The 18,675-nt window shown below is 46.1% G+C and overlaps 1 protein-coding gene across 1 annotated transcript in view; it reads left to right on the top strand.

Annotated features, from left to right (window-relative positions):
* Positions 1 to 8,899: 8,899 nt before the first annotated feature.
* Positions 8,900 to 18,675, top strand: part of LHFPL6 (LHFPL tetraspan subfamily member 6) — a 143,185-nt gene continuing 133,409 nt past the window's right edge. The window contains exons 1-2 of the mRNA XM_030469447.1: positions 8,900 to 9,219; positions 11,597 to 12,155. Coding sequence (XP_030325307.1) covers positions 11,771 to 12,155 — 385 coding nt within the window. The 5' untranslated portion in view covers positions 8,900 to 9,219; positions 11,597 to 11,770. The remainder of the gene's footprint in view (positions 9,220 to 11,596; positions 12,156 to 18,675) is intronic.

Below are 18,675 nucleotides of genomic sequence, written 5' to 3' on the forward strand. Positions count from 1 at the left end.
GTGAAGTCCACAGCTAAAACTCTCATCAGAGGAATAAAAAAATCTGTGCTTTCAGAAGGCAATTTACCCTAAGATTCCTTCCTAGTCCTCTCCACTGGCTGTGTAGAAAAGTTACATGATGGTTCATTGGTTAGACACTTAATTTCCAACCCTCCCCCCCATCTGTGGCTTTTGACTTCTCTGCAAATAATGCTCAGAGGATGCTCCAGATTCAGTGCTGCAGAAATGAAATACTGTGTTTGAATGCCAGACTCTCCTTATACCCATGGGGAGGGGTTAAAACCTGCAGCATGTTCTCTTTTAGAATTACAAAATGTCATATTTTCTCAGTAAAATGATCCACTTGGTGCCCACAGGCATATGACATATCATCCAGATACTTTGGGTGATGTATCATGGACCTGCCAGTTGCAAAGGAAGAAGTGCCCAAGGGCTAGTTTAATTTTTGAATCTGAATCAGAAAAAGCTTTTAGATTTTAATTCATAAATCAATGGTGCAGTCTAGTTTGCACCTACAGCTTCTGTTTTTTCCTGTGTTTCCTTTCTTTATTCATTTGTCACCTCCTCTCCATCTTCCCATACAAATCCATCTCTTACAGGTATGTATTTCACTTTATCAGAGATAGGCCTATTCGGAATGCATTACTCACCTTCTCAGATACCAATATTAATCCCATTTTCTTTTAGCATGATGAGATTTGGACACACTTTCTGTTATCAGCAGTGAGGATATTGTGCCAGCACACCACCACAGGGATATTGGCTTGTGTTTGATTTATCAAAATGAATTGTTGTTCTAATAGAGATCTGAGCATGAGCAGCAATATGTGTGTTGAACTCCCTTCATCAAAGAGTCAGGCATTGGCTTGAAGATGTGCTTAAGTCCTTGGTGATTCATGGCCAGAGTTTCTGTGTTTTACAAGATTGAGCCAAATTTCCTATCTTTTTTTTTTTTTCAGCCTGAAGCTAATGGAAGCACTCCTGGATGAGTACTGCAGCATAAATTAACTTCAGCTGAAGAAACAAAATGGGTACGAAGAAAAAGGGAAGAACACTCACTGAATCCATCAGAAAGGAAGGATGCATTGCCTTCCGGAGTTTTGAGGAAGACGTTAAGAATGAATACCCCCCCTATCAGCTTCACTCTACCTCATTTTCCTCAGATAGTTAAAGGCCCAAGTGATGGGCTTTTCTTTAATATGCTGAGCTACTAGAGTCCTCTCTTCTCAAATGTGAAAGTGGCTTAGCAAATATGTAGCTTCTCTAAGGACAGCTTATGGTGTATATTTGAATGCAAGATTATTTTTTTAAAAAAGAAAAAAGAGTCCTCAGTTTAATGGGTAATTTCCCTTGAAAATAGTAAACTGCAAATTAAATGGCAAAAAGCAATTAATTATTGAAATGATAATATTCTTGTAAAGGTTAAGAGGTTCCTGTAAAGGTTTAAATGGAGTTCCTGTGAGCACATTAATGGAATTACTGTCTTTCCCCTTATAAGTGGCAACTGTAACAACCTTACTAATTAGCTTTTTTATTGAGAAAAGGAATATTGAAATATTTAGTTATATTGCCAAAGCATAATCTACGACTAGGTTATTTTGCTACAACATAATATAGAGAGAACCCTTTTACATGCAGTTAAGAGCTCTTTCTAGAACATGCAGGTTTTGGAGGCAACAAGAAATGATGCATTTGGACAACATAGGAAGAACAGCTAAATTTGGAAGGATAACATGTGCCAAAGCCAAAGATTAATGTAGACAGGTGGCCTGGGCTCTACAGTCCAGTCTGTGTCTTAGGTACTCCCTGTGGTCATATAGGTAGATACATTTATTACATAAATGCATCCACAAACAGGTATATAAGTGCTATAAATACGTATGTACTGGATTTTTTATTGGAAAGCCTTTTAGAGAGTTTTACCAAAAAATAAGCTTGGATCTTCTCCTGCTGAGAACATCTCCTATGTTTTGGAAGCTGGTACACAAAAAATGAGTACTGTTTGGGTTTCAGCTCTCAGGGACTGTTACATTTTGTCCATGAATGAATTGTGAGAGTTTTCAGAGGTTGCAGCTTCACAGAATGGAAAGTCAAATTCACAGCAAAGTCTTGTGGCTTTTTTAAAAAAAATTGGTTGGAGACAGAGGTGCTCAGGCACTAACAAGCTGACTGACTCCTGTTCTTACCTCTGCTGTCAGAGTGGTTCCACAGAATGTTTATCAATATGGTGATAGGCGCTTTTTATATATAAATATAAATACCTCAGGGTATCATGGAGAGGAAATGAGCTTCCACTTGTAAAATGAACTGGCCTTTGCCCCCAGCAAGAGGATTTCCAGATTTCAGTTCTAAAAACCACAGAAATCATCAGCCTCATCCTTGGGAATATGATCTAATACGGTGACCTAGATGCAAATGGTTGCTGGAGCTCAGGGGGAGAGGCAGCTCAGCTCCAGTTCTGTGCCAAAAGGCCGGGGGGAGGGACACGGTGCTGCCTTGCATCCCATTCACACAGACACACACATTACATGCAGACTGCCACAAAAGTCACCCTTGCATGCTCTGCAAATGCAACCTCATGAACCTCAAGGCCGTGGTTTACGAATAGCACAAATGTTGTGGATAACAGCAACAAGCTCCGCTCTCAGCCCACACTTTTCCCGCACCGTCTCTCACAGCATCCTTGTAGATAAGTTGACCAAGTATGGGTTTGGTGATCAGGTAGTGAGGTGGATCAGGAACTGGTTGAAAGGAAGGAGTCAGAGAGTTGTAGTCAATGGGGCAGAATCTGGTTGGAGGTGTGTGACTAGTGGAGTCCCTCAGGGGTCGGTACTGGGACCGGTGTTGTTCAATATCTTCATCAACGACTTGGATGAGGGTATAGAGTGTACCCTCAGCAAGTTTGCTGATGACACTAAGCTGGGAGGAGTGGCTGACACACCGGAAGGCCGTGCGGCCATTCAGAGAGACTTAGACAGGCTAGAGAGTTGGGCAGAGAGAAACATGATGAAGTTCAACAAGGGGAAGTGTAGAGTTTTGCATTTGGGGAAGAACAACACGATGTCCCAGTATAGGTTGGGGGCTGACCTGCTGGAGAGCAGTGTAGGTGAAAGAGACCTGGGGGTCCTGGTAGACAAGAGAATGACCATGAGCCAGCAATGTGCCCTTGTGGCCAAGAAGGCCAATGGCATCCTGGGGTGCATTAGGAAGGGTGTGGTTAGTAGGTCAAGAGAGGTTCTCCTCCCCCTCTATTCTGCATTAGTGAGGCCACACCTGGAGTATTGTGTCCAGTTCTGGGCCCCTCAGTTCAAGAAGGACAGGGAAGTGCTTGAAAGAGTCCAGCGCAGAGCTACGAAGATGATTAAGGGAGTGGAACATCTCCCTTATGAGGAAAGGCTGAGGGAGCTGGGTCTCTTTAGTTTGGAGAAAAGGAGACTGAGGGGTGACCTCATCAATGTTTTCAAATATGTAAGGAGCGAGTGTCAGGGAGATGGAGTTAGGCTTTTCTCAGTGATTACCAGTGATAGGACAAGGGGTAATGGGTGTAAATTGGAGCATAGGAGGTTCAAGTTGAATATTCGAAAAAATTTTTTTACTGTAAGGGTGACAGAGCCCTGGAACAGGCTGCCCAGGGAGGTTGTGGAGTCTCCTTCACTGGAGACATTCAAAACCCGCTTGGACACGTTCCTGCGCGATGTACTCTAGGTGGCCCTGCTCTGGCAGGGGGGGTTGGACTAGATGATCTTTCGAGGTCCCTTCCAACCCCTAGGATTCTATGATTCTATGATTCTATGATTCTATGACACACCCTTCTCTATATGCATCCCGTACTAAACGCTTGTCCAAGGGGCATGGATTGGAGCCGTGTGGTTTCCAGGGGCATCGGGATGTGCAGAATCCTCCGGCCAGGCCCGACCCAGCCCGCCCTCCCCTCCCTTCCCAGCGAGTGTCACTGTCGAGCAGCGCAGAGCTCCGCTTCCCCCTCTCCTCCAGTCCAAGCCGCAGTCCCATACCCTGCGCAGACCCTGCCCCTGCGCTTCTGGCCCTATTTTGGCTTCAAAATAGGGCTTCTGGCCCTATTTTGAAAATATGGCTCTCAACTCAAAGCCGATCCTTAAATGAGGCTTTACAGTAAAAAGAAAAATCTTCTTCCTGTTGCATGCATCATTGAACAATCTAATTTCTCCGAAAGTGCATGCCACGAAGTGCAAGAGCACAAGATGGCAAGACCCGGACTTTGTACATTTTAACAGCATCTAGGGAAGACAGACAGATGCTCCCCTGGTAAATAAGATGCCACGATTAAATTATTTGTATTGGTTCTGTATACACAGAAAAACGACTGCTGGTAAATGAGCATTTCTTACAGGGAAATCACTCATCTATCATCCGGACGTTCCTTACTTTTCTAAGTCTGCTTAGAAATTTAGCCCTGGAATCATCCATGCTTTTTCTGATTTGTGTAGGACTAGCCAACCCCCCATCAAAGGAGGAGAATGGGTCTGGGACCTGTCATCCCAGAGCTCTGTCTCTAAACCTTGGCAGTGTTAATGACGGCAGAGCAGGCATTTGTCCCCTCAGCTGCAGGGCTGGTGCAGAATAAAAACTCTTTGGCCTCTGCCACAGCCACCAGGCTTGTCAGCAACAGGACACAGAAGAGATAATCAGTAGCTTGATTTTCTGCAGCTACTATTTTAGAGCCTCTCAAAATGCAGACCACCTGGTGGCTTTTACATGATAGATGATAAGCAATAACTTTGCAAGGATGAAAGAACATAAGGTGGGTTTATGGCAAATAATAAAAGATGCTTCCCTTTTTTATTTTTCATAGACACGTAATTTGTATGTGCCCAGACATTAAAAGACTGCTGTGAGGAACAACAGCATTATATCTGGTAAGACAACAGTCCTTCAGAAATGTGTTAAGTTCTGTTCATCAGCTGTGGGTAGTAGGATTTGTAAAATCTACCACATAAGAACTACCATAAAAACAAACACTAATCATAATGTGGTACTGGAATGGGACTGGAGAAAGGCTGTTTTGTTTAGAGCTAAGTTTTTAGGCCAGGGTTCAGTTTCAGATGTGACAGTCCAAAATCTCAGGAGTGTAGTTCCTCCCATGGTAGAAAATATGTGATGCATTTGATTTGGCAGAGGCACCATGTGGACATATTGTGATCTATTGGCTTCAAATTGTTTTCTTACCATTCTCTGAGAAATATGGAGATGTTAAGACTTGGGGTTCTCTTTTTCCTTCTTGTTTAGTTGCTTAATTTTTTTCTGTCTGCTGTGGATTGGACATATTTCCAGACATATGTATTAATTATCAGATAACTTCCCTAACCGTACCTGTCTGTTTGGTTTTTAGTGACTATTTGAATAATTGGGTTGACTTTATGTTATTCCCAGTACATAGCCTCAAGTCTATTTTTGTGCCTATACCTTTCTTTTTCATCTAAAATCAAGTATAGACACGACCTGAAGATCCAGTTTTGTAAGATGCTCGGAACCATGTCAGCATGATCACACTCCTGTGGACCACACAAGAGAAAACCAGATGGTGACCTGCAAGACAGAAACATCTTGTTTCTCTTGTCAAAGGCTGAAGAATGAGATGGGGGCTAGCTAGCCACTTTGTTTTCCTTGGGTTTCAGAAACATATGTACTCCTCTATGGCATTTTATATGACAGTGGACTGTCTTACAGGATATATTGTAATGAGAGAGTTTGTGGCCGAGCCTATGATGTATTAGCTGGGGTTCATTTAGGTACAGTGACTGGAATTTCTCTTCTTATTCTGCTGTGCTGATTAGCTCCATTGAGTCTGTAGGGCCCCAGCTGTAACAGCAGCTTAGCAATGGATCAGGGAGAAGAGAAATGGCAAAATCTATAGGCATATTTTGCCATCTTCTTGCCAGGGTAGTTTTCTGACAGCATATTTATGGGTGTTTGATCCAGTCTGACAGAGTCCAGCAGCGGTGAATCTGCAGCTCAGGTTCCCTCAACAAACTCTGAAGCTTTCACAAGAGCAAATTCTCTTAAATTTCAGACTGTCAGAACCAATTTTAAAACCAGATGCTCTTTCAATATAGACAAGACACTGGGGACTGGGACTTTTTTTATCACTCTGCTCTGAGGAGTGCTCTCTCCTTTTGTGATTACAAGAGAGATGGAAGGTGGATCCTGAAACACTGTGTAACAACTCCTCTTTTTTCTTTCAGGCAGGCAGGCTAGATGTGGATGGAAATATTTTGGCTAACTTTCCCAGTAAAAACACTTTTAAGCACTATGTTCCCTAAAAGGGGCAGCAAATGTTGACAACAGTTGAAGCATGTTGAATTGTAAACATTAGGAACAAATTGAAGTATTTGGATGTTAACTTACACACATAATGTGTTTAATTTGTTTCTAATCAAAACAGAACTCCTTCTCTGACAGAAAATGGATTGCAAAATAAAGCCTATTTCCCTCCAAGTGACTAAGTCATGCAGCCAGCTTGCGGGGGCATTCAGAGACAGTTGGCAAGATAAGATGCTTCAGGAGAGATGCAGAATTCAGTGTACAGCTTCCATGAGGGAATGCAGAATGGCAGCAGCTCAGGGAGTGAATATAAAGGCCATATAAGGGAAGTAAATGAACTGCTGTAGAGAGGCCATTAGCAAAGCAAACACTGGGTTGGGGACCTTGGCATATACCATGGAAGAGATAAATTGCATGAATAAATGCATCCTTGTTTGCTTCTCCCTAGTTGTACAAAGCCAGTTTTAGCTGAGAAACTGTTTACATGTGTGAAACAGAAGTCTTTCCACAGTCATTTTAATGCCAAGCAATTTCTACCCATGTCTAATCCCCAATGCATGCTTAATTTAGACACATTTATCACAGTTTCATTATAACTGAGGCCCTTGGCTAAGGAAAGAACACAAGGCTTTAGACAATTTCAGGTTTAATGACAATGACTCGATTCTTTTTCTTTACACCAAGAGAAGAGTTCAAATGTCACAATGCTAGCCAAGTATCACCATCCTTTCTGGTGTTGGACAAACGAAGAGCAGGTGGTAAAACACCTGACTGAGCCAAGTGAAGGCACGAGAGCAGTAAAACGAAGAGAGCCTGCATCAAGAAGTGCAGAGCTCCTTGCAGAAGTGGAGTTGCACTCTCAGGGGTGGAGGTTTGGCACCAGCAGAAAGGTGATTTGAGGGGAGAGTGCTAGAATGGCATGCTGCAGAGCAGGCTCCAGCTCTCAGCCTTGGGATAGTCACACCAGCTCCCTTTCTGTCAGACACCCTATGGGCACATCCACATTCATGTTTTGGTGTGGATCAAGGCCCACGCTTTTGGAATGAACCTCCAGATCATCCTCACCACATTTTAGTTTACTCAGCAGTGGTGTGCAGAGTGGATGCAGATGGCACTACAGCAGAAGACGGGCGCCAGAAGTGCATCTGATGTGTTATGAGTGCTCATCAGGCCCTTGGGCCATACACACAGGCTGGGGTGAATCTGAATAAAATGCCCTCTGAAATATGTGAAATTTGTTCAGATCCTCAACACCAATGGACCAGACTGATCCGTGTAATTTGCTAATATAGATGTCTACTAGGTAGATGTAGCCTAAAGATAGTCAAGGGGCTGTGACTGTTCTGGAGGTTCATTGTCTTCCTTGTGAAGCACATTACTGTATATATTCTAGCCCTCAGCCTGTATTTAACCTACTTCTTTTATTTGAAACAATTTTCACTAAAGCATATGCTTGAAATGCTAGGGTGGAAACCTCAATCTTGCTACAGTGTTTCCAATGCATTTTTTACCCCTTGAGAAAATACACATTTTCAGTAATGTTCTGATTTAAAGCCTATGCATTATGGAGAAAAAATGGAAAGTTATTAAAAAAGAAACCATACAAACTAACAATAACATAGCTTCATAATTTAGTCCTGAACATGACTGTTGTAAGTATTAAATGGTGTAAACACCGAGTGCAATAAACCTCCCTTCCATTTAGTATTAATAATCTTAATGATCAGTGCTTAAATCACATGCCATGCTCCAGGACTGTAAAAGAAATCACCAGAGAGATTTTGCATGTCTAGTGCTGACATAATTTAAACCTGGTATAATATTGTCTTCTGTCTGATGGAATTTATTCAAGCTGCAGGGTGGAGAGGAAAAAGAAGAAAAGGAAACCTCTCTTTCTCCCACAGGCTCTGTGTGCACCATCACTCCTCGCCCTCAGAAGGCAAGGCAATCTCTCCAAAACTTTCCCACTTAAGACACCCTGGGAAAGGGCTGGAGCTCCTGTCTCTGTTTGACCTAACCCAGCCAGGATGAGCTGCTTGCTACTCTGGTCACATTTACTTTCGCAGTAGACAAGCTCCCGAACTGTTGCGATCAAAATGCTGGATCAGCAGCTCGCATGCAGAGACACACACGCAGACACACACACACACACACACACACACACACGCAGACACACACATGCAGACACACACACACACTCTTATCACATGTACACCATCAGGCGATTAGCTCCTATTTCCTCATGTAAGGGGTACAGCCTCCCCCTTTCCCTCTAACACTTTTTCCCCTTCTCTCCTTTCCTCTTCTGCCCTTTTTTCCCCTCCGCCGCCCCCCAAACCCCGCAAACATCCGTGAAGCCGCAGCGGGCGGAGCGGAGCCCACCTCCCCCGCAGAGCTCCCCACCGCCCCCGGACCGATTCTGACCCGGGCTGGCTCGGGCACCCGGGACCCTAAGCTCCGGGGAGCCATGAACCCCCGCCCTGCCCCGGGAGGGCTCGGGGAGGAGCCTCCCCACTCTAACGCCCCCCCAGCCACCCTCTCCCCCGCCGTTCCTCCCCCGCCGCCGCTCCCCAGCCCCTCGCCCCCGGCCCCGGCAGCGGCCCCGCAACTGCGCCGTCGGCGGCGGCGGGTCCCGCCCGGGGAGGCGGTGGCGGGGGAAAGGGGAGGAGAGGCAGTAGAGTGCATTGCCTTCCAGAGGAATCAAACCAAAGGAGAGAAGAACGTGCGGAGGAAGAGAAGGAAGGACGGGCCGGGCTGGGGAGGGTCTCGGTCCCAGTCCCGCCCGCCTCGGAGCTCCCGCGTCGCCTCCGCGTTGGGACCGCGGGCAGAGTCTCTTGGAGCGGCTACCACCCACCCTCCGGCTCCGCGCCCATGTGCTCCCGGCAGCCGCGGCGGGCAGTCCCCGTCACTGGCGTCTCAGTAAGTAGCTCTTCGCTCTCCCGGCACCCTGCCCAGCCCCATACCGGCACCCCCCAGCCCCCGCCTCCCGGACTTCTGTCCTCCCGCATTCCCTGCGATGCTGCATCCCCTTGCCCCTCCCGGACACTCTGCACCCCCTTCTGCTCCCGGACCCCTGTCCTCCCGCACTCCCTGTACACCGCGTCTCCTGCGTGACTCCAGATCCCCGAGCCCTCAGAACCTCCTTCCCCACCCTGCATGGCCACATCCCTTGTACCCCCCTGACCCTCTTCTGCTCCCGGATCCCCTCCTCCGCTCCGACACTCTTCCCGGCTATCTCCCTTGCCCGTTCTATCGAACCCTCCGGACTCCCTCACCCTCGCGGATCTCCAGTCCTCTCATTCCCCTGCCTTCCCGCATCCTTCCCCTCCCGGGCCCCCGTCCTTCCCGGATCTCCCTGCCACCCTGGACCGCTCTCCCTTCCCTCTCCCCGTGTGGCCCTCCTGCCTCCCCGTCTTCCTGGCTCCCCGGATCTCCTGCCCTCCCGGACCTCCCGGAGCTTTTCTAGCTTCTCCTCCCGGAGCCCCCTGCCCTTGACACCCTGCACCCCTTCTACACTCCCGGCCCCGCGGGCACGGTGCCCTCTCGTCCCGCAGCCTTCCCCTCTCATCACCCCGGCGAGTTTTGGTTCCCGGCCGCCGCCTTCCCTAGGGGGGAGCCGGATCTCTCCGCCGCCCCCTCCTACTCCCGGAGGGAAGGGAGCGGGGTTTCGGGGCCGGAGGGCGAGTCCGCCTCCCCACAGAGCTCCCCGGCTGTGGGCTGGCAGCCTCCGGCGCGGGGGGTAAAGCTGCTGCCCCGCCGGAGCCGGTGGGATTGTGCGGTCCTGTTCCAGGAAAAACCTTTGTGTTGTCCCCCATTGCCATCTGTACCTCCTCCCCTCATTCACGAATATCTTCCCCAAGTGCCGTGACCCACTTTGCCTTAGAAATCTGGTGCCACGCCAAGACACAGGCAGATCCTTCTCCAGAACACGCCTCTGGAGGGATGGAGGCACCCTATGCCATTCGCCCAACTTTTGTCCCCGGGGGTTTGGTGTTCTGCAGGTTGAAAAGCATTTCTGTGGTTAGGCTATGGGGAGATATAGATGTAATTCTTGAGAAGCAACATAGGCCTTTTTAGCACTACAGAAGACACTTCATTTTCTTAGTGTTTTAAAAGTAAACAAAACTTTTGAGTAGTGCACATGCTTAATTTCACTTTCAGGCTCTTTCTGTACATTCCTTCCTTGTACTGAAGTAGTATTAATCTTATTGCCTGTACATGAATTGAATTCACTTATTGGAATATAATCATGCTTACCAACCCCCCCCCCCAAAAAAAAAAAAAAAAAAAAAAAAAGAAAGCCAAAAAAAACCAAGCAGCCCCCATAAATAGCTATCAGACTTAATTTGGAAGCAACTGTGAGAAATGACCATAATACACCCCCAGCCTCTGGGAAGCAGTGTGTAAGTTTCTATGACACTCAAAAGCACTTGGTTACACTGGTACTGAGCAGGGAGTTGTCCAGGAAGGATGCAGAAGGGTTAAAGCTCCTGGGTTTGAGCTGAAAGATGGAGAAGAGAAGGAGCTGGGCTGAGTGTGAGCAGGAATATTAAGAGAGACCCCTGTTTTTTAATCATGTGCTGCTAGCAGTTGCTTGAGAGTAAATCCAAAAGATACAGAAAAGTCTTCGCCTACCAGGGGCCCACCTGGAGTTGGGTGCTTCTGGTACTTCTGGATATAGAGTGATAAAGGGCTGCTTTTGCACAGGGATGCCAACAGCTTAAAGGAGTTAAATAGAAATCACCTCATAGCACTTCTTTGGGGAGTGTGGTAAGGAGGTTTACTTCTGCCACAGGGGTCTGATCTTAAAAAGCTTTAGGCACTGTGAGTAGCTTTGCACTTGAAGCTTCAGGACCATGTATAGTGTGAGGTGAATTCCCTTGATGTTGCACGAAGAAGGCTCCATTAGGTATGGATGAATAAGATCTTGCCTTTTTTTTTTCTCTATTAGTATGAGCTGGATCAAGACATTATGGTAGAGAAACGTGAATAGGAAAGTACACAGGGAGTCCCTGAAGGTGGCTGCAGAGCGTTCTTGGATGTGCAGAGCAGCCTGTGCTGGCCGGGCTGCCTCCCTCTGCCCTTCCCAGCAGCTGGTATCACTGACAGCAGTTCTGGCAGCTGATAGCAAGGATGGGACAGAAAAGTTAAATGTCTTACTGAAAAGTCCTGTAGGAAGGAAAAACACGTTGACAGATAAATATTTTTTCTAATGTCAGTATTACTGAACTTTTTTTTTTTTTTTTTTTTTTTTTTATTTATGTGTGTGTGTATATGTGTTTTTTTTTATAATTAGGGACCTTTGTCTTCATGATGGGAGGAAACATTCCCCTGGCTGTTAGGATCCGTGCTTCTTCCAGTGCGAGGATTTTTCAAGGCTGAGAGACTCTGGATTATCCATAGAATCCTCTAAAACACACAGCTGCTTTTCCATCTCCACATTGCGAGGGATCTTGGAGCAGATACAAAAATGGCCTCCAGCCTCACCTGCACCGGTGTGGTCTGGGCCCTTCTCTCCTTCCTCTGTGCTGCCACCTCCTGTGTGGGTTTCTTCATGCCCTACTGGCTCTTGGGCTCTCAGCTGGAGAAGTCGGTTTCCTTTGGCACTTTCCGGAGGTGTTCTTACCCAGTGCGGGATGAGAGCCGCCAGACGACCGTGATGGTGGAGCAGTGTGGCCGCTATGCCTCCTTCCAGGCCATCCCCAGTGCCGAGTGGAGGATCTGCACGGTGGTGACAGGCCTGGGCTGCGGGCTGCTCCTCTTGGTGGCCCTGACAGCGCTCATGGGCTGCTGTGTGTCCGAGCTTATTTCCAGGACCGTGGGCAGGGTGGCAGGAGGCATCCAGTTCCTGGGGGGTAAGTGCTTATGCGGGGTGGGGATGGGGACATCCATGCTGTCGGCTTACGTGTGTGTAGACACCTCTAGTGCTTTGGAAGCAGGAGGGGGGATAAATCAAATTTCTTCTAGTGAGGGAGACCACTTGGCTCCCTCAGTTGAGCTGGTTGTCTGGGAGCCTGAATGTGGCCCAAAGATGCAGCCGCCTGTGGTCACTCTCTTGTACTTAGTTCCTGCTTGGTTGTTGTGCAACCTTTGGGAGCCGCACAGAAAGTTGACTTTTGTGGACCAGCATCTTCACTGCGGTTTTGTGGACTGTAGTTTCCAACGGAGCTCAGCTGGGATAGAGGGACTTGGAGAAGCCTGGGAGCTGCACAGCCCCATGGAGCATAGCAGTTTTGCAGAGGAGGGACTGTATTATGTGGGAGCAACCTCACTTCTTTCTCCTTTCTAGCCCCAGCACAGCTCCTTCCACCTCTGCTCTCTGCAGCTGTGTGGATCTGGCAAGAAGTCTGCAGCCCAGGTTTGAAATGGGGATTGTTTATTGCTGGCTGGAGGTGGCTCACCATCTCCCAGGAGGAGCCTTGCGGGATGTCTGACCCATGCTTCCTGCTGATGGGCCATGGGTTTGTTGAGTCTATGGGGTAGACAGCGTGTGGGAGGATTACCTTCCCTCCTTTTTTTTTTAGCTTGTAATTGTATGGAGTATTTGTAACTGTGGAGTATTTGAAGGGTACGAGACAATAAACAGGATCCTCAAGTGTGTTTTTTATAGAGCAGTTTTCCCAGTAAATCATCACTCTCTTGTCATCAGTGTCATGCAGCTCAGTGGCACTCACTTTCGCCTGGTACAAGTGCCCGCGTGCCTGTCCCCCTCAGGGAACGCGTTTCTCCGAGATCCAGGTGCCAGGGCAATGCAGGCAGGCGCCGGCATTTCGGGTGCCCTGCAGCACCCTGGCTCACACCAAAGGAGTGGGCTGCAGTGGGGTCCCCACCAGAACAGAAACAGTCTGGATACATCCCAGGTCTGCAGCCCTAACGAGGCAGAAGACAAACCCCATGCTAGCATCCAGCTTGGGACAGACAGCCAAGGCAAGGAAAAGGCCCCGTGCCAGGCAATGCCAGTGCAGCTCTCTTCTGGCCACAGGGAATGTGCCTCCAGCTTTTGGAGTACTTTTTGCACCTTAGAGCAAGCCTGCTCTGTGGCTTCACCCTTTCCACAGCTTTGGCGACCCACAGGCATTCCTGTGTTTAATCTGGCTGACAATTTGAATGTGCAGCAGCTGCTGGAGAGTTAACTCTGCTGGGAGCTGTGGCTTCTTGAAACCTGCTTCATTACACAGTTCCCTCCAGGCAACCAGAGGGTGGAAGGGGTTTTGGGTTTGGTGGCAATCTGCAAGCCTCCCTGGTCTGGCTATTTTCACTTCAAGCCATCACAGGCTTGTGTTTTAGCCACCCCTCCTCTTTCCAACTGCTGGCTTGTCTCATCTGGTCTTAATTTGCATTTGGCCCCTTCCTTTCTCATGGCCAAGCTTCCCTGACTGCCCACAGAGCTGGGCCCACTGTGCCTGGGTCTGCCTATAGCCACCCCAGCAAACACAGTGGCTCTAGCAGTGGGCAACCAAGCAGGGGATGCAGTAGGAACCTGTCTCCGCCATGGCAATGGTTTGGGCTGAAGGTGTGCACTCTTCTCCCAGGTGGGATGGTGACTCCTGTGGGAAGAGGTGAGGGGTTCCTTTCAGACCACACTCTGGCCATCCCTAGAGCTTGTCCCAGCTGGGCAAGCAGCGTCCCATCCCACCAGGAAGGGCGTGAACAGGCAGTGGTTGTCTTCAATAGGTGGCAAGTCAAAGAAATGTGAACTTGTGATACGAAATGAAAATTGCCAGCAACTTTGCTTACAGTTCAGAAATTAGTTACACAGCACGTCTAATTTTCCCCTCTACTGGCTTTTATGGTTGTCTCTCATTTCACTGAGCACTGCTGGAATTGAGTAAGAAATGCACAAAGTGAAAATCTGTCATTTCTTAACCTGCTTAAAACCCAGCTGTGGGGACAGGAGGGAGAGGCCAGGTGGTGAAAGCCAGTAATTTGGATGGAGTGAAGGGAGATATTAGGGTAAAGATCAGGTCCTTATATCCTTAATCAAATCCTTAGCTCCTATAAGTCAGTATAGCTTAATTGTTTAAATGACATGACTGCATTTAGTCAGATGTCTAACTTAGGCACTATAATTATCAGTTTGTTTTATGTAAAGATAGCCACAAGCTGTTCAATTTATTTACTAACCTGGGACGCCAGCTCTTTGTTCCCTATAATATAGTTATAGGTTTAGTTACATACTGCAGTGTGTGATTTAAATATGTCTTAGTGTCAGTACAGTGACTGTCATTTTAAGTGGCCTCCACTTGGAGATCTAACCAAACAGATGTTTGTTTTTTTTTAATTAGAGAAAAATTACCCTCTTATCTTTATATGAAAAAAAAGCCTAGGGCAATAAGCAGCCCACTGAGTGATGCTATTCTCTGTGTCAGGGCATGGAGATGGCCAGGCAGTTTCACTTCTTTTTTGTCTGAATCACCTGCATCCATACCCTGCCATAGGTCTTCTTTCAGTGGTGAAGAATGAGTGTTGGGATTAGCTCTATTTCTTTGGAAGTTTGAAAACAGCATTAATACATGCTTGGTGTATCTACTTCGTGACTTTGGTGGTGGTCCATTAATCTAGAAACAAAGTAATTTTCTCAACATGATTTAAAAACATACACTTGATGAGGAAATAAATTAAATATTATGGGAGGCCCAAGAGCATATGAGATGTAAAAGCTGCTGAAGTTGTGGTGAGCCAAAGCACTAAGGTTGCTAAAACTACCTTACTCCAACACTGGAAACATCTTTATTGCTGTGAAGAGATGGCAGGGAGGTTTGCTTAGCAGAGGTGGTAAGCAAACAGCCTGATCCTGCTCTTCTAGCAGTGCAAAAGAAGAGGAACTCCAAGTAGGTCAGTGGAATAACACCTGTATGAAAGTAGTGCAGCTTGCACTAGCTGCACTGTGCCAGATTTCTACAGCTGGGATTTCCCCAAGTTTTATGTGGCAGCCCAGGGGAGTGAATTATTCATGAGTGCTTATACCATAAATCTGCTTTCTCATAAAAATTGAATGGCAGAACCCACAAGAAACTGCAGATACATGCAGAGTCAGAAAGACTTTAGGTACAGGTTGATCTTCCATACTTAGTCTATATTTGCTATTTCAGATAATCCTGGCTACAAAGCAGACGTGTATTTTAAGATGGCTCTGGGATGATACACGCCAAGCTTCTGTTCCTAGGAGGAAGATTGCCTCATGGAATTTTTCTCTCATTTGCAATTAGGGGAACCGCTTCCTTTCCCATGCATGATCACATGGCAGCTCTGTAGCCACTACAGCAATTGCTTGCATGGAAAACAATGCTATTTTTAGCTTTTTCTAAGGCACTTGGGTAATGGGTGACAAGAAGCCGTGAAGACCCCAAGGCCAGCCATGTCTGCAGTGGCTGTCAGTGGTCAGCAGTCCACATCCAGCAAACCTTTGCTGCAGTGTCTCAGCACATGTGTCATGGACATTTCTGTTGGGTTGCTTCTAAGAACTGACAAGAGAGGTGAAAGTTATGCTGTCTGTAACCTCTTGAGGGCACAGTTAGGTAGATGGATACAATCTTCACTGATGACAGTAAGTGCAGTGCTTCCTGCTGGTTTCCTTTGGATGTTTGGAGGACTGAGGCATTTATAATGTAGTTAGAACAGATTGCAAGGATGCATCGTTTACTGTACCTACTGAGGGCATGATAGCAGGAAGTGAAGTTTAACAAATCCATGGGAAATTGCAGCCTGCAATTATTGATTTTCTTTCCATTGTGCCATGGTAAGTCAATTCCACTTAAATGGGGAGACTAGAAATTTGCAGGTAAGTAGCTCAGATATGACATACTAATTTGGTGAGCAGTTTCAGTCTCTGAATGTAGAGCAATGATCTTAAGAACATAGCAATAATTTTAAGAACATAATGAACTGAAAGGTTAGCCAGTTTTATGAGAGACAGTGGATCAAAAGACAAGTATTGCAAGGATGGTCATTTTAAAGGCTGTTATTCTGGCAAGATGAAGCTTTCCATTAAAATGGTCAGTGTGTGGGACTTACAGATGAAATCTACACTAACTCCCTGTGGATGTGTAGGACAGATAAGCCAAGCTTAGATGTGCATGAGACCAAGGGAACACAGGATGAAACACCTTGCTGACTTAGACACCTCTCTGAACCTGAGACTTTGGTCTTGATTCTCAGTGGCATGTAAGGAGCTCTTTCCATGATTAACAAAGTATCTGTGTAGTACTTCCATCTTTAGTATGGACTGCTCATTGATTGCACTCAGTAAATGCACAAGGTTTTTTTCTCCCTTCAGTAAAAGACTGAAATATTCAGCAATGCCTTCTCTTTCTCTCATTTCTTTGTCTTGTTTCCCTTGTATGTCATGGGCTGCTAAAACTCTTGTAACTATGGTCCTTGTATTGGTGGTTAGAAAATCTGGAGCATTCTTGAGTTGGGGAGCATTTGATTATTTGAGGAAAAGGCAGCACAGATCCTAACAACTTCTGAATTTGTCTCAGGAAAATAAAAAAGAAAATAGAAAAAAAGTAACTTTCTGGAAAAAACTGTCATTACCACACAAAATTGCTGCAAAATCCTTTATTTCTTATCCTATGCCAATAGTGGCCTTAATAGTTTCCATCACTTTTGGGCTGCTTAGCACAAGAGTTTCCTGGGTATAGAGGGCCAAAGAATATGGAGAGCTCCATCAGGATGGGACCATTGAGTGTGGGGTGATGGCTCTGTGTCTGTGAGGAAATCTTAGAGAAAGCCTTTGAGATCCAAAAGGCAGACAGGTACAAAGGAGATCTCCAAGTTGGTAGCATATTAATGTCTGAATGTCACTTTTCAGATGAGACAATAAACATCTAAAGTGTAGGTGGCAGAGGGAAGAGCCCTAAAATCACAGCACTGTGGGAGTGTGTAGAGAAGCTGTCCCTTAGAGGAAGTGCTTGGGGCAACAATTAAAGAAGTCAGAGGAGCTCTTGGGAGAGGTGGAGTCACTGAACCTCAGAACAGTCCTGTTTCAAGACAAAGTCATTAGGGGCTCTGGTAAGAGTAGTTCCAGTTGACAACAGGGACTAGAGACTCCTGTGAACTGTAGGCAGTGACCAGCAACTATTATTTTGTCTGACAGCTGGAGTGAAACTCTTCTTTCTGCCCGGAATACTAAAGTCAGGATCCTCTTCTGCCTATAGGGAGAAAACATAACTGCACAGAGCTTTGCTGGGGAAAGGGAAGATCTGAGATGATCAAAAGACTTGGAGGAAGGAAACAGCTATCCCAAACTCTTACAGTTCTCCCAAGCCTGTCTCATCCATTTCCCCCATCTATATACATTCTTCCCAATTCCTCCTGAAATTTGTACCTGAAAAAAACCAAACCCCAGGCATAAAATAATGCAAAAATAGCCTTTAGGTTTGGGCTGTTTTGCCACATCATCCTCTCTCCTCGTGTCAGATGCAAAGCTTCAGCAGTTTTGCTGTGCTCATGCAGACATGTGGCAGGGCAATTCTCACCCTAGACAAAGATAAGCTGCAGGCTAGGTATTAATACAGTATTAATTAGGTATTAATCCAGTGTGTATTTGGACATAGAAAGACACTGAAAGAGGGGCATATGAAAGCAACTGATACATCACCAGGAGGTAGGAGTGGAAGAGCAAATAAGGAACATGGCACTGCTAAGTGCTACTAGTGAGTGATTGTGTGTCATGTCATAGGCTCATATTTCCAGCAATAATAAGGTCAGCAGAGAATACTGTGACTATTTAGTCTGAGGTCTGCTGTAGCATGGGTCATAGGACAGCCTTCCTATAATTTTGGTTTGAACAGGAGTATATGTCTGAGGAAAAAAACAACTTTTAGTCTGAATTTAACTAACTTTGAGAAAGGCAGTGTCTTCGTAAGTTGTTCTAGTGGTGAATTACCCTGACTGCTTTTCTTCCAGATCATTAATGCAAATATTAAAAAAGTAGTATCATTAATATATTGTTGTAAAATTATATTTTCTTGAGGATCATTATAATTTTTTTTTGCTAAAGATCCAACTGTTAGGTTGCTTTTGATCCATTTAAGATCTGCTGTGTTATAGTTTCTTTACCAGAAAAAGCTGTATATAGTTTCACAGCTGCTCTGTTTCATGCCAGTTATTTCTCCAATTTTCTACAGGCATCCTCCAAAAGATTAAATGCAGGGTATAGTTTTGCAGCTTCATTCCTTTTCAGTTTGACTTGGACTTGCTAAACTGCATCCTGTGACTTCTAGTGCCAGTGTTTGCTGTGTACTTCCCAGCACAACAAGGTTGCTTCGCATATTATGGTACAACACAGAACCAAACTCTTGGATTTGAGTCCAGATGAGTTGGGCAGGGAAGTGTTACTGTTTGGGAAGATGTTAAGACCAAGGGGATTTA

This window comes from Calypte anna, chromosome 1, assembly GCF_003957555.1.
Source record: "Calypte anna isolate BGI_N300 chromosome 1, bCalAnn1_v1.p, whole genome shotgun sequence".
In the NCBI taxonomy this organism is placed as follows: domain Eukaryota; kingdom Metazoa; phylum Chordata; class Aves; order Apodiformes; family Trochilidae; genus Calypte; species Calypte anna.